General features: G+C 40.5%; 1 protein-coding gene across 3 annotated transcripts in view; it reads left to right on the forward strand.

The window, feature by feature from the left end:
- LOC122976328 (histone deacetylase 4-like) overlaps positions 1-12,882 on the forward strand; it is a 62,469-nt gene continuing 49,587 nt past the window's right edge. For 2 of the 3 annotated variants that reach the window (XM_044344737.1, XM_044344740.1), the window contains exons 1-2: positions 1-90; positions 4,871-5,229. In XM_044344737.1, coding sequence (XP_044200672.1) covers positions 5,208-5,229 — 22 coding nt within the window. In that variant the 5' untranslated portion in view covers positions 1-90; positions 4,871-5,207. Of the gene's footprint in view, positions 91-2,127; positions 2,277-4,870; positions 5,230-12,882 lie in introns of those variants that run through there. The other variant, XM_044344738.1, reaches the window with a different exon arrangement.

Here is a 12,882-nt window from a genome sequence, read left to right on the forward strand (position 1 = left end):
GCCCAGAATCCTTCCAAAATGCATCCGTGAACTTCAGTGAGCCGTCAAAGGAGCCTGAGGCCAGGAGAGGAGCTTTGTCTACCTGCACTGGTGAATAATAACACTGTCTCTGCCTGCAGTTGTAGCCTATATAGAAACTGGTTAGCATATTACAGTAATCAAGCTGGCTCAACCAGACAGCGGTGTTGCAGTTTTGCCTGTGGGCGGCTGCTGAGATGCAAAATCAAATATAAAGTAATGGAAATAAAAGCATATTGGATTAGAGCCGGCAGTGGGGAAGGCGTTTCATGTTGCAATGAGTGAGAATTGGATAAAAATGTTTGTTTCATTTTGACGCTGCTGGTTATGTGAAGTGTTGAATAATGGGAGGAAGGTTAGTAATGTTGTGAGAGATCACTTTCTATCATCTGTAATTACACCGCTGGATGAAATGTGCAAAACAACAGCGATTCTCTTTAATATATTCTAACGATTAATGATTTCTTTTGTGGGTGCGGATGCATTCGATTCGCGCTTTCTTGCTTTCTCACTTAACAATGACTTGATTAAATCTGCAATCATCTGAATAGCGAAACAAAGAATTACGACGTGCATGACAGAGCAAAAAAATGAACATTCAAGAGTAAATGACAATACAATCTCTAGATTAAAGCTTGTTTGTTCCTTGTATTATAACAATTAAAGCAACCATATGCTTCCTCTTGCAAACGTACTACCTAAGAATCACAACAAAACTCAGTCATGTAGGCATATTTTATGATTGCAGTCATACCATAGATATAAGAGAGAGAAAACATATGATGATATTGCTATAAAATCCTTACAGACCAACCTAATGTCTACTGGACTATTGCAGGAGCGTTCTAGCTATGCTGTACTGATATAATAGGAGATAAATCTATCATAAAGTAGGATAAGATTAATAGAAACGCCACTGAGATACACAGGCTAACTAGAAGCGAAAGCATATTACAGGCATATGTTCATGTAGATGTTGTTATGATTAAAATGGAAAGTGCCATAAAGTGTAATTAAGTTGCTGTAAATCATACTCTGAGTAGCATTAACACATTAATTATTAGTGTAAGTATATTACAGCAATGTTTTTATGGGTAAAAGCCAGCGCCGCAACGATTAGTCGATTAATTGATTATTCGATCAACGGAAAATGAATCGTTTAGTCATTTTTTAAACAAAAACACTAAACATTTGCTGGTTCCAGCTTCTCAAATGTGGGGATTTGAAGCTTTTCTGTGTTATACATGATAACAAACTGAATATCTTTACATTTTGGACTGTCGATCGGATAAAACAAGACATTTGAAGGTGTCATCTTGAGCTCTAAGAAATTATGACGGGCATGTTTCACTATTTTCTGACATTTTATAGACAAAACGATTAATTGATAATGAAAATAATCGATTTTCATTGTAGCCTTAGTATAAAGTTATAGAAAACTCACTATGGACACACAATAAATCCTAATATGAACAATATAGGGGTATTTAAATACTATGGTTTGGATATAAAATAAAGCAAATTAGCATAAAAGTCTTATAAACTCATTTTTGAGTGGCACAGAAAAACTATAAGCAATGGTGGAGATATTTTACCTAAGTAACAGTATAAACATACTCCATTACAAGTAATAGTTCAGCATTAAAATATTATAAAATAAACATTTATATAAAGTATTGAGAGTAGCACATTCCACCGCTGACTATAAGACAGTATAATAATATTATAGGATGCCATAAACAATAAAAACACCATAAAGCAGGAAAAAGTTATTAAAAACTCATTATTGAGCATAACAGACTACATCAATAACATCAAACTGCTATAGGAGATACATATAAGATCCATTTTGGAATATTACAGTGATATTTCTTGCAATACGGGACACTTCCACAGACTTTTACATTATTGATGACAAGCATAATCACAAGCTCTCACCCAAATCACCACAACACACACACACACACACACACACACACACACACACATCGCACTGTACACTAGCAGATAATCACATTTTCACCAGGCTAACCCCGCCTCTGGTAAATGCAGGGGCGCTCCATGTGACGCTGCTGGGGCTGTAACAAAAATCCAGTATGGCGGAATCTGTCAGGAGATGAATTTTTTCGTCCCCCCCCTCCCCTCTCTCCTCTCTTCCTTTGCGCTGAGAAAAAAACCCCGGAGTCTAACATGGGAGAGGAATAAAAACCCCAGCGGGACACATGTTGGGACGTGCGGCTGCCTCCTGGCGCGTTTAGGTGAGCTGTTGGCTACTTTGTGTCCTCTCGGGATGAATGTGTAGCCGAGCTGCGCCGCTTTGATGTTGATATTCAGGCAGGGATGCGATGCACAGACAGGATTCATCAAAACAATGTCCGGCTGAAGTTTCCACACTGCTCCGCTTCGGCTTCGGCTTCCCGTTTATTTCCTAACGTCTACCTTTTGAGCCTCAACCGTATCCACGTCTGGTAGGAGTGATTTTACATCTTAAAAGCTGCACATTTCCATACGGTTTATTGCGCTGTAGCGGGCGGGAAGTGTGTAGGCAATAAGGGGGGGATTGAACAGGCGATGTTTATTATGCCGATTGTTGCTGAGCTATTTTTAGAGCGCGGCCGAGCCGTAGGCTTTAATGCAACATAGCCAACACGCCTCTTTCGCCTTATACCCGTGTTATTGGCGAGAAAAATGCGTAAAATGAAGGCACAGGCCTGCGTAAGTGTGCGTTTGAGTGTGTGTGTGTGTGTGTGTGTGTGTGTGTGTGAATGGTTTCGGGATGGGCGGTGGTAATTCTCTGCATGCGTCAATCTTTCTTTTTTTTTGTGAATGGGGGCGTTGAAGCTGTTAAAGCAACATCAAAGCAGCATATTACGGCTGGGTAAAAGCTGTCGTTAAGCGCAGGAAAAGGGTTGTAGCAGGAAATATTTGTGAGAAATGGTGGATTTTGTTGTTAAGATATGTTAGGGAGTTTTTTGGGCTGGCTGAGTGTACCCACCTTTTTTGTGACAGACATTTGTAGCAGCTAGAGTGATGCATATTGGATGTTTTTTTTTTTGTAAATATATCTATTTTTTTTGCAAATTTTGATGATTCCACTTGTTCTTTTTCCACCATAACTCTGCTTTTAACCCATTTTCCAGCTCTGTGTTTTTATTATTTCTTCACCTTGGGCTTCAGGGCTTGTCTCCCCAGATCTGTCACTCTGCATCAAGCAAGCTCTTTTTAGGGACAATGGCCTAGGACACACACACACACACACACACACACACACATGAATACCCCTCCCGAGACACAGATGAGATGCCCTGGGAGAATGGTGTTGCTTGAAGCCCCCCTGGAGTGTCAGCTACTCCCCGTGACACACACGTTTGCCCCCTCCTTGCTCCTCCCATCACAAAGCGCAAGTGTGTGCGTGCACTGTGCAGTGACCGACTTTTTTTGGGGGGTAATTTGTCCCATGGCTGCACTGTCTGGCCCTCTTGTCTTGAGACCCAACCCCCCCCTCCACCCCCACCACCACCACCCACCCACACTCACCCCTTACACACACACATACACATCCATACTGCTTCAGAGGACCTCCGAGACCTCTGCCAACATACACACACACACACACAAGGGCGTGAACATGCATGCTACCCCCACATCCACCTCGCCCTCGGGCAGTTTCACCCCTTTCTATTTGTGGTGGTAACGTCGACTTGATGCTCAGGGTTCGAGCGGTGATTACATCTGACACTTCTGCTCCAGGCTCCAGGAATTCGGGGCGACTCTCCGAAAACAAAGAAAAGAACAATCGTTTATTTCCAGAAACAACGAGGAGACCAATCAGTTACTCGCAAAAACAAAGAAAAGATCATTTACGTCCAAAACAAATAAAAAAAAATCAAAGCTCTCCGCTGTGTAGAAATCACACGTTCATGAGACTAACATGGCTGTGAAAGTAACACATGATACTTTTTTCCATATTTTTTTCGCCCCAGTCGAAAAGAAACTACGTCCAGGACAAGCAATTTATTGCCTGATTGGTTTACAGCTGTTTTGCTGTGTAAGCACGAGGTTGGGCTCGAGGTTGTATTGAGTTTTCGTCGGTGGTCTCGAGGTATTTTACCTTAAAAAACTCGGGGTGTGATTTCAAGAAGAGAGATTCCATAATCGACCAGATGAAAAGCAGAAAATCTCAAGATAAAGATAAATATTCCAATTTAATTGACGCTTTTTTACAAACACATTTCCATTTTGACAACTTTCAAAGACGACTCATTTAGCATTTCTCCATTGCCTGCAATACAGGTGTTGCCATTGACATACTGTACTTTTTAATGGCAACACAGCTATAGAAACATTTCTGTTATTTCAACCAAATTACTTGATATAACCGTGTAGTCATGTGACACTAGGATGCAACAGAAGTTAGCTTCTTAACATTGCTGTTCATGGAAAGAACCCATTTTACTCCGTCGTTAAGTGGACTCATTTCACTATTTCTTGGATTCTCATATTCTCTGTCAAACTGTAAATACCGTAAATGTAAGTCTTGATGCTCATAAAACTATCCAGATGACCCGAGTCATACCAGATCTATACTGTTAGTGCAATCCAAGACTTTAATTGTCGTCTCCAAATGAATGTCACGATCAATACTGGAAATCGCCGGAAAACGTGCCGTGTCTAGAGATATTAATAGAATATGCCTTGTTTATGTGCTGCTATCATTGATTTTTCTTGCTTGTGCGAACTATTGTAGATAAAAACCTTGAATATCACAAGAATCTACCCTTTCAGAACTTAAATATGTTAGTTTTAAAGATGAAAAGTGGTGACATGGAGCTTTTTTTCTTCTCTCTGATAGGTTGCTAGACAGCGATTGTTAGAGAAGCCCGACACAAAAGGCTCATGGGGATTGGCTGCTGCTGCTGCCGGACGTCTGAGGGATTCTTGAGGGACCGTCCTGAGCTGCGTGTTGGATCAGCCTGAACACACACACACACACACACACACACATATTCAAACACACATCCACAGTTTTGGCAGGATAACGATCTACTGATTGCCACTCTGTAAATCACATCTGCACACACACACACACACACACACACACACACACACACACACACACACACGCATCGAGCCAGCTGGGTGCTCGCTTGCCGTACTGCGTTGGCACCCACCTGACCGACCTGTCAGCAATGACATCACACAGCCACCAAGGTAAGATCTTTGTCATTAGTGTTGTACTTCCTGTGTCCTTGCCTGTCAGCATGAATTGTGGGCTTTGTACAAGTTTTCACTCACTTTTTTTTTTTTTCCATTGTAATCAAGCCTGTAAGGTAAAATTAGAACATCACAGTTTGACTAAGCAACTTTTTTTGGAGACTTTCAAGCTCCGAGTGACTGTAGAAAGCAAGGTGAGACCTGTGCATCCAGCTGATACTGGCCTAGACATTAATGCAGATGCTCATTTGTCTGTTTGGAAATGAAAGGAAGAGAGGCTATGTTCTATATTATCAACAAATCCCATGAAAAGCCCCAAACCAATATTGCGTTATTTAGTTTCTCAGTACTTTTCCAACTTTCCTATCCTGTCTGTGGCTCATTTGTTCCTACTGAAGACGTAAATCTTTTAAAATGGGTCACAAATGTATAGTTGAGTACAGTCACTTCCCAAAACAGCTGGGCACTGTAGTTTTTTTTTTTTTTTTAGCAAATGTTACTCAAACAGTAGTGAATTGTACATTTTTAAGAACTATTTTCCACTGTGAGTTTGGCATTTTGAGCCTTTTATTGGATCGCTTACAGTGCAGGAAACATAGAAGTAAGAAGGGAATGAAATACAACAAACGTCAATGGTTGGAATCAAACTTTGGGACGTTGTGGTTACACGGCATGCGTCTTAACCGCTAAGCCGTCAGATGCTCTCATGGATGTGTTTTGGACAATAAGAGGTAATGGCACAGAGGAATAAGCTATATCAGGCTTTGGATACTTGTGCACTTGGATACTTGTTAGTAAGATCAATTTACAGAAATTAATTAATTAATTATTATCGGAATTTCACCAGTTGGGTGACTGACTTCTGTGCACAATTGTAAATATAGAAAACTGACACAATTTAAGATTTAAGAAGAAAATGACAGAACTTTCCAAAACTGGCATCTTTTCACCTCTCATCTTTATTATCAACTCTGCGTGCGCGCTGAAGAAACGGAGATCCGTCACGTTAGGGAAGCGTCAAAGAAAATTTGTAACCGTCACGTACGGAGTAATGAGGATTTAGCTCCTCGATACAGCTGCGTCAAGAGAAATCTCTCCGCCGCCACATCTGCCACATTGATATATGTGAACATTGTGATCGTGAACACAGACAGATTGCGGCTCGCTAAAATGCAATAAAACATTTTAATCCGGTCTTATGACTGTTAATGGGCTTGATTCAATATAAATGAGCTCCAGAGGGCGAGAGGAAAAAGTCCATAACACAGTCTCATTAAGAGAGTCTACTTTCCACTTTGACACCTAATCAAGCTCAGTTTAGAAGCTTTGGCTTGTGTTTTAGTGAGCTGATAAATTATTCGGTAAGCAGCTGGCAGATGAAAAGGTTAGCTTCCTGCCCTGGTTGGTGTGGTACCTGACAGTGTCGACCGTGTTTACTTTGTACACCTGGGAGTGTGTGCACTATAAATACCACAGCTGAGGTAACCACCGGGCCCCGAGGGATATGAAGGAGCTGCAGCCTCAGCCGGCGCCTTCAGCACTCAAACATGACACATGTGAACACACCACAGAGGGTTAAGCAGGTATATATCGCTCCCCCGGTGCACATGTGTGCGCCGTTAAGTGAGCCTAAGTGGCACACGTCTCGTCCAGAGATGACACTTTGTCCACACAGACGTCTCTCTCCCACACTTTCACGGTCCCCAAGTAGGGCCAAGCACATTATATCGTTAGATCAACCTCGGATTAGTGCGGCTCAACAGTTATCATTAGACAAGCCCATTCTAATTCCTACACACTTTCACTCGTCTCCTCTTCAACCAGAGCCGACAAAATTAATGCCGTGCTAATCCGGAGAGATCATTTTGACAGTGATAGGTGCTAACATATGCAAAGTGACAGGTAAAATGATCAGAGGTGTGTCCATCACCTTGAAATCCACGATAATATGCAGTAAAAAAACGATGAAATATTCAAATAATATTCACTAATCTCTACTACTGTATTTAAGTTTTTCTTATCAAGTCAGGGAACAGAACTGTGTATCTTACCAACTGCTATTATTATTTCAAAATGGTACAATCAGACAATGATACTGTAGATGATAAAAGCCACCGTTGATCAGTTGTTTGTTTGTTAAAAAGTTTACTATCATAGACTCACTATCAAGAAAACATTCATATTTGAGAAGTGGGAGTCCGAAAATTTGGATATTTGTTCTTAAAAAAATCAGTCATCAAAATAGTTGGTGATTAATTTTCAGTCGATGGATTAACCGACTGATCATTGCAGCTTTAATTATGACACCTTCACACAATTTTGTAACGCTAATTGGTCTTTGGGCTCTTTTTAAGTAAACCAATCACATAGACATCTTCACCTAAAAATAAAAATATATCTAAATTCAAGGCTGCTAATTTGTTTTTGAGCCCTTTTTGTGATACATTTGTGTAACTATTTTCTATTTGATAAATTGAATGATAAAGAATGCCTGTAAGATATTGAAAAGTCTTAAAATATGATTATAAGGCCATAAATGGTCTTCAATGCAGTTAAAGGTTTAACTTTATTATTTATATCTTAAAGATTTACGTGTCTTAAAGAAGACATATCATGCACATTTCCAGGTCTATATTTTTATTCTGGGGCTCTACTAGAATATCTTTGCATGATTTACAGTTAAAATAACTCCTTATTTATCTTATACTGGCCCTTTATTCAGCCCCTCAGTTCAGCCTCTGTCTGAAACAGGCTGTTTTAGCTCCTGTCTCTTTAAGGCCCTCCCTCCTGATGAGCCCACTCTATTCTGATTGGTTAGCTCCAAAGGCTACGTAAACAAAGTATAGCAGTTGGATGTGGACCACGTGAACAACATTAGCAACAACCTCAGCAACAAAGGCTATGGAACGGACGGCTGTTTGTGGGCATGCGCAGACAATCTGATGTCAGTTCGATGAGGAAGTAGAGGTAACTTTGCAAACAAAGCATTTGCAGGCTGAATCCCTGGATTCTGACTTGCAGGGAACATTTTTACATATGTTCACCTCAAGTTTTGGAACTTTGAATATAAATTAATGACGGTATATTAATGAAAGAAAGTCACAAAAAGCATGTTATGTCTCCTTTAACAACGAAACTACGCAGGGTATCCTGGTTGTATAGTGTTTTAAGATGTTTACGTTGTAATTGCAACGTTGTTTGTTCGACTTTGGTTGGGGACCTTTGCTGCATGTGTCCCACATTTCCTGTCTGCTCTATACTTCATATTATCTAATCAAGGCAAAAATGCCCCTCCAAAAATATACATATACATATAAACTAAATAAATTCTTACAGATCAGACAGTAATTGCTTTAATTGTCTTAAATTGTCTTAAACGATATCTCCATTATCATTTCATCACAATAGGATTCTGTTGGAAAAAGACAAACAGTAACGTTGAATCGATGCCCAGCTCTGAACACAGCCAAGGCAGGAAACTTCACTCTTTTTGGCCTGCAGCAGCTGATAGAGCAGATAAACTAACCAGCTCCTGTCAAAATATAATAAGATTTAGCAGTTTTTAATTTCTCACTCTGCCCTCCGCTACCTCTCATCTCCACACCGCCTCCCACTGGAGGGCCAAATAGGGTTACGGAGAATCTGCCCGTCACCTGCGTTAACTCACCTCGCACCAAAACAAAAATAGCTGTGATCTTTTGTACGTCCGGGAGAGACGACTCATACCTGCTGCTGCTGTTTCTCACTGTCTCGTTTGCCTCTATAAAGTCTTCAGAGAATCTCGGTTCCTCGGAGCGCTGGCCAGCGTGGGCGTCAAAATTTGAGGTGTTGCTTTTCTTATTTGAATGACAGCTTAGAGACACACTTGTTGGACGTCGGCGCACGCAGAGAGACAGACAGAAACATTTAAAGGCATGAAATGTGAAAAATGTACTGGTGGCACTTGTCAGGGTAAAGTGTATATCTGTTTATAATTGAGAAATGGATGCAAGGAAACGAATCCCGTGGCTTCAAGTTGCATCAGGGTTGTCCGCTTCTGCCACTGTTAAGTCGAATTTGTTTTACATTTAGTGTTAATTAAACAGCATCGGCTTTGTTCTCGGGGTGAACAATGAGACTTTCACATCCACGGCTTTGTTGTACTCTTGTGTTTGCAGTGTGATCCAAAGCTGCCAACTTTTTCTGAGCTCGCTTTGCACTTTTTTTTTCCAAACATCTAGCAGCCCTCTAAGTAAAGCCTTGTGTGTGTGTATGTGTGTGTGTGTGTGTGTGCCTGCATGCATGTTCACCCTCACGCAGCTCTGTTTGCGAGCGTGCCTGCTTGTGTGCCATTTTTGTAATCTGTAAATGAGCTTACTAGCGCGCACGTTTTTTGATCCAGGACTTACTCATTTTCTTTATTACAGCAGCAGTGGGATTTTTAGATTAAATATAATTTACCATAAATCTCTTCCTAGAAAAGTGAAATGTAAAAACGCTTTGTTGGGTTTATGTTTCCCAGAACAAAAGGGGGTCAGACTGATAAGGCCGTCACATCAGTCTTTTTTGCGGGCATATCAGCAAACAGGCTGGAGTGTTTGCACAGGAGTGATTACTCTGTGTGCTGAGAGCTTTAGCACATTAGCTGGCGACATTTGTTTTACACTCGTGCTTAGCAATGAGCTAACATGTTGACTGTGCTTTATCGAACAGGGCGGTTTCTGTAAATGTCAACGGTTAGCCTAAATGTGGAGTACAGTATATTGAAAAAACTCCCATATATATATATATATATATATATATGCACACACACACACACACACACACACACACACAATCTAAGAAAAACACCTTTCTGATATTTTGTCTTTTATTTGGAGAGCTCACATCATCACGGGTTAGAGGCTGAATAGTAGAGTTGTTTATGTTTCCATGGTTACAGCCCTGTTATGAATGAATGACTAACTTACACTAATCCTTATCCTTCACTCCACTACTTCGTCATAGTGAGGGCTTACTTGTTTCCAGTCATTCTCTGGGGGCCCTCTGTGGTTGTGGTCACTCGCCAAGGGCCCCTATCAGCTCCTAGTGACAATCTGGGCTGCTCCTTGTCTAGATAAAGAGGGAAACTACAACAAACCACAAGTTTCTGTGTGTTTAGACCACACTCACTTAACCGAGGATGTTAGAAAAACATCCCATCCCATTAGCAGCAAATGTATGATGTACAAATAGGTTGCAAAGAGAGAAGAAGTAGAGAAACATATTGTGTCTTCAAAATACCTTCATTAATTTATCACCCATTTATGAGATACAAAGGTTAAAAAAAGGAAGATTAACTTTATTATTATTTACTTTTCTTTGTTGTCGACTTTTAAGCCGCTTTTATGCCACAGATATAAAAACTATGACAGAAAATGACAACAAAGGACAGATTATACATATATCATACACCAAGAACAATTAATTTGTACTGTTAATGTCTATACATACAACCAGTCCTTCACATTACATGAAAAATCCTACATTATACAGCTGAAGAAACAAAGAAGAAATTTACAGGGGGAAAAAAAGCGTTAAATCCAGATAACAGTATGTAAATCATTTTATTTTCATCCTTCTTGGAAGAGTTGGTCCAAATTCAACAACCGGTGTCAGTATTTTAGCAGAAACCTCACTTCAGATGCTTAGTGGTGAAACCTGACGCTGGCGAAACGAGCTGTAAGTGAAGATGAAGACATGAGTTTAAAAAGAGCAGCCAGCTTCCTCAGGTGTTACAGTGTCTTATTAAAGAGGGAAGGTGATGCCACTTGCTGGCAACGATTAGTTTTTGTCTTAGTCAGAAGTGCACAGGCTTTCCAGGAAAGTCTGCAGTGTTTACCACTGGAGCAAAAACTGGGTCTGCATATGAGTCATCCACACACACACACACACACACACACACACACACTGAGGCCAGCAAGTGGTAAGTGCCAGGTACAGTAAGGGATTATTTGTGAATGAGAGGGTTGAACTTTACATTGTTATATGCAGAAATAAAAAATTAACGCATTCTACAAACTCTATTAAAAGCATGTCTACGGCAGCATATAAAGTGTGTTCAGATTAGATTTCTACCGCTTTATTTTGCAGGGTCTGTGTGGGTGTGAGCGCCTTTTACGGCTCTGAACCGGCGAACTTGACACAGTGCTCCTTTCCTCGAAGGCTCAGCGGTATCTAGGTTACAAGCGCAACAGTTTCTAGGTATATATACAGCCTTCAAATACAACAAGAACAGAGAGGAAAGTAAAACACAATAAAATAAACAGTAATGAGTACAGGTGAGGAGATTGCGTCATTTGGGCTGGTAGTCAAGATCGGATGAGTCTCCTCAGGCAACTGTAGCTACGCTGATTTGCATATAAAGACTTGTGTTTTGCACAAACACGTCATGTTTGTGCATTAGGTAAGACATTATTTATATGGACGGGTTAAAGTGGAATTTTAAGAGTCTGTTTATATACCTAGCTGTCTACCTCATAATTTCTTATTTGCATGCAATCTCTTTACTCTGTCGGTTTTAAAAACATGTGCAGTGTCAAACGCACTTGAAATAAACGGCTGCGCAGGTAAATAAATCAAGATATGCTGTATGAGATGACAGTACAGTTTCTATTGCCACCTGATTTTAAGACTTACTTCCTGGTGGTGACTTTTCATTCCTGGTATGACAACACACAGTCAGTCAAAGGAGGAAACTACTGTTCAAAGTCAGAGAGCAATGACCACGGAAATTGTGAAGATGACAAAAAAGGTTAAAAGTTAAAAGATTTGAGGCTGCTTCTAGGCCGACTTTATGTGTTTTTAGGCATACAGCGCAGGCCTAAAACTGCTATCTCCTCAGCTAACCACTAGCTTTGACTTAACATAGCTCTCTTACTTTAGCTTAGTAATTTGGCGGGTTTTTAGCTCCAACAGCTTGATCCCTCCAGGTGTGTCTGAGACGCAGCCGCCGGAGCCGATCACGGCCGCTCTAGTCAGTGCCTGTGATCAGACATGCTGCAGCGCGTTTCGGAAGCATCCCAGAAGCGGTTCTCTGCTCTGCTCCACTAAACATACGCACCCAGTTTATCTTTGATGGAAGCCGCGTCAAGTTGCACAGAGCAAATGGGCAGGAAGTCGGACACAGAAACAGCATAGAGCATCTGGTCCATTTTCAAAATCAAACAGCGTGTGCAGTCTCCCGATCAACAATCAACAATATTAAAACAGATCATTTACCATTTGACTAAGTAGCCTAATTACCCATAGTAGAAGCACAAAAATCAAGGAGAATGACCAAATCAACAAAATCTGAGCAAGTCAACAAAATAGGGCAGTTTAGTTGTGCTGCTACTGCAGTATTTACGGTAGCCTAAAGGCACTAGGCTTTGACTAGGCTGCCGTAATTACTATAGTAACAGCTCAACTGAATTTAAAAGTCTTATTGGAGCCAGAACGCAACACAGATGTGCCCGGTGGGATCCATGGGTTAGTTACTGCTAATTTACGCCCTGTTTTCATGGAAATTACACATTTCTGAGGCATAATTATTATTTTTATGTAGTAAAACCAATTTTAAAAATGTTTAAAATTGTTTTAACTCAGTTTTGACTATGAATGTGTATTTGGCTTACTACATTTTGCCATTGT

This window comes from Thunnus albacares, chromosome 24 (genome assembly GCF_914725855.1).
Source record: "Thunnus albacares chromosome 24, fThuAlb1.1, whole genome shotgun sequence".
In the NCBI taxonomy this organism is placed as follows: domain Eukaryota; kingdom Metazoa; phylum Chordata; class Actinopteri; order Scombriformes; family Scombridae; genus Thunnus; species Thunnus albacares.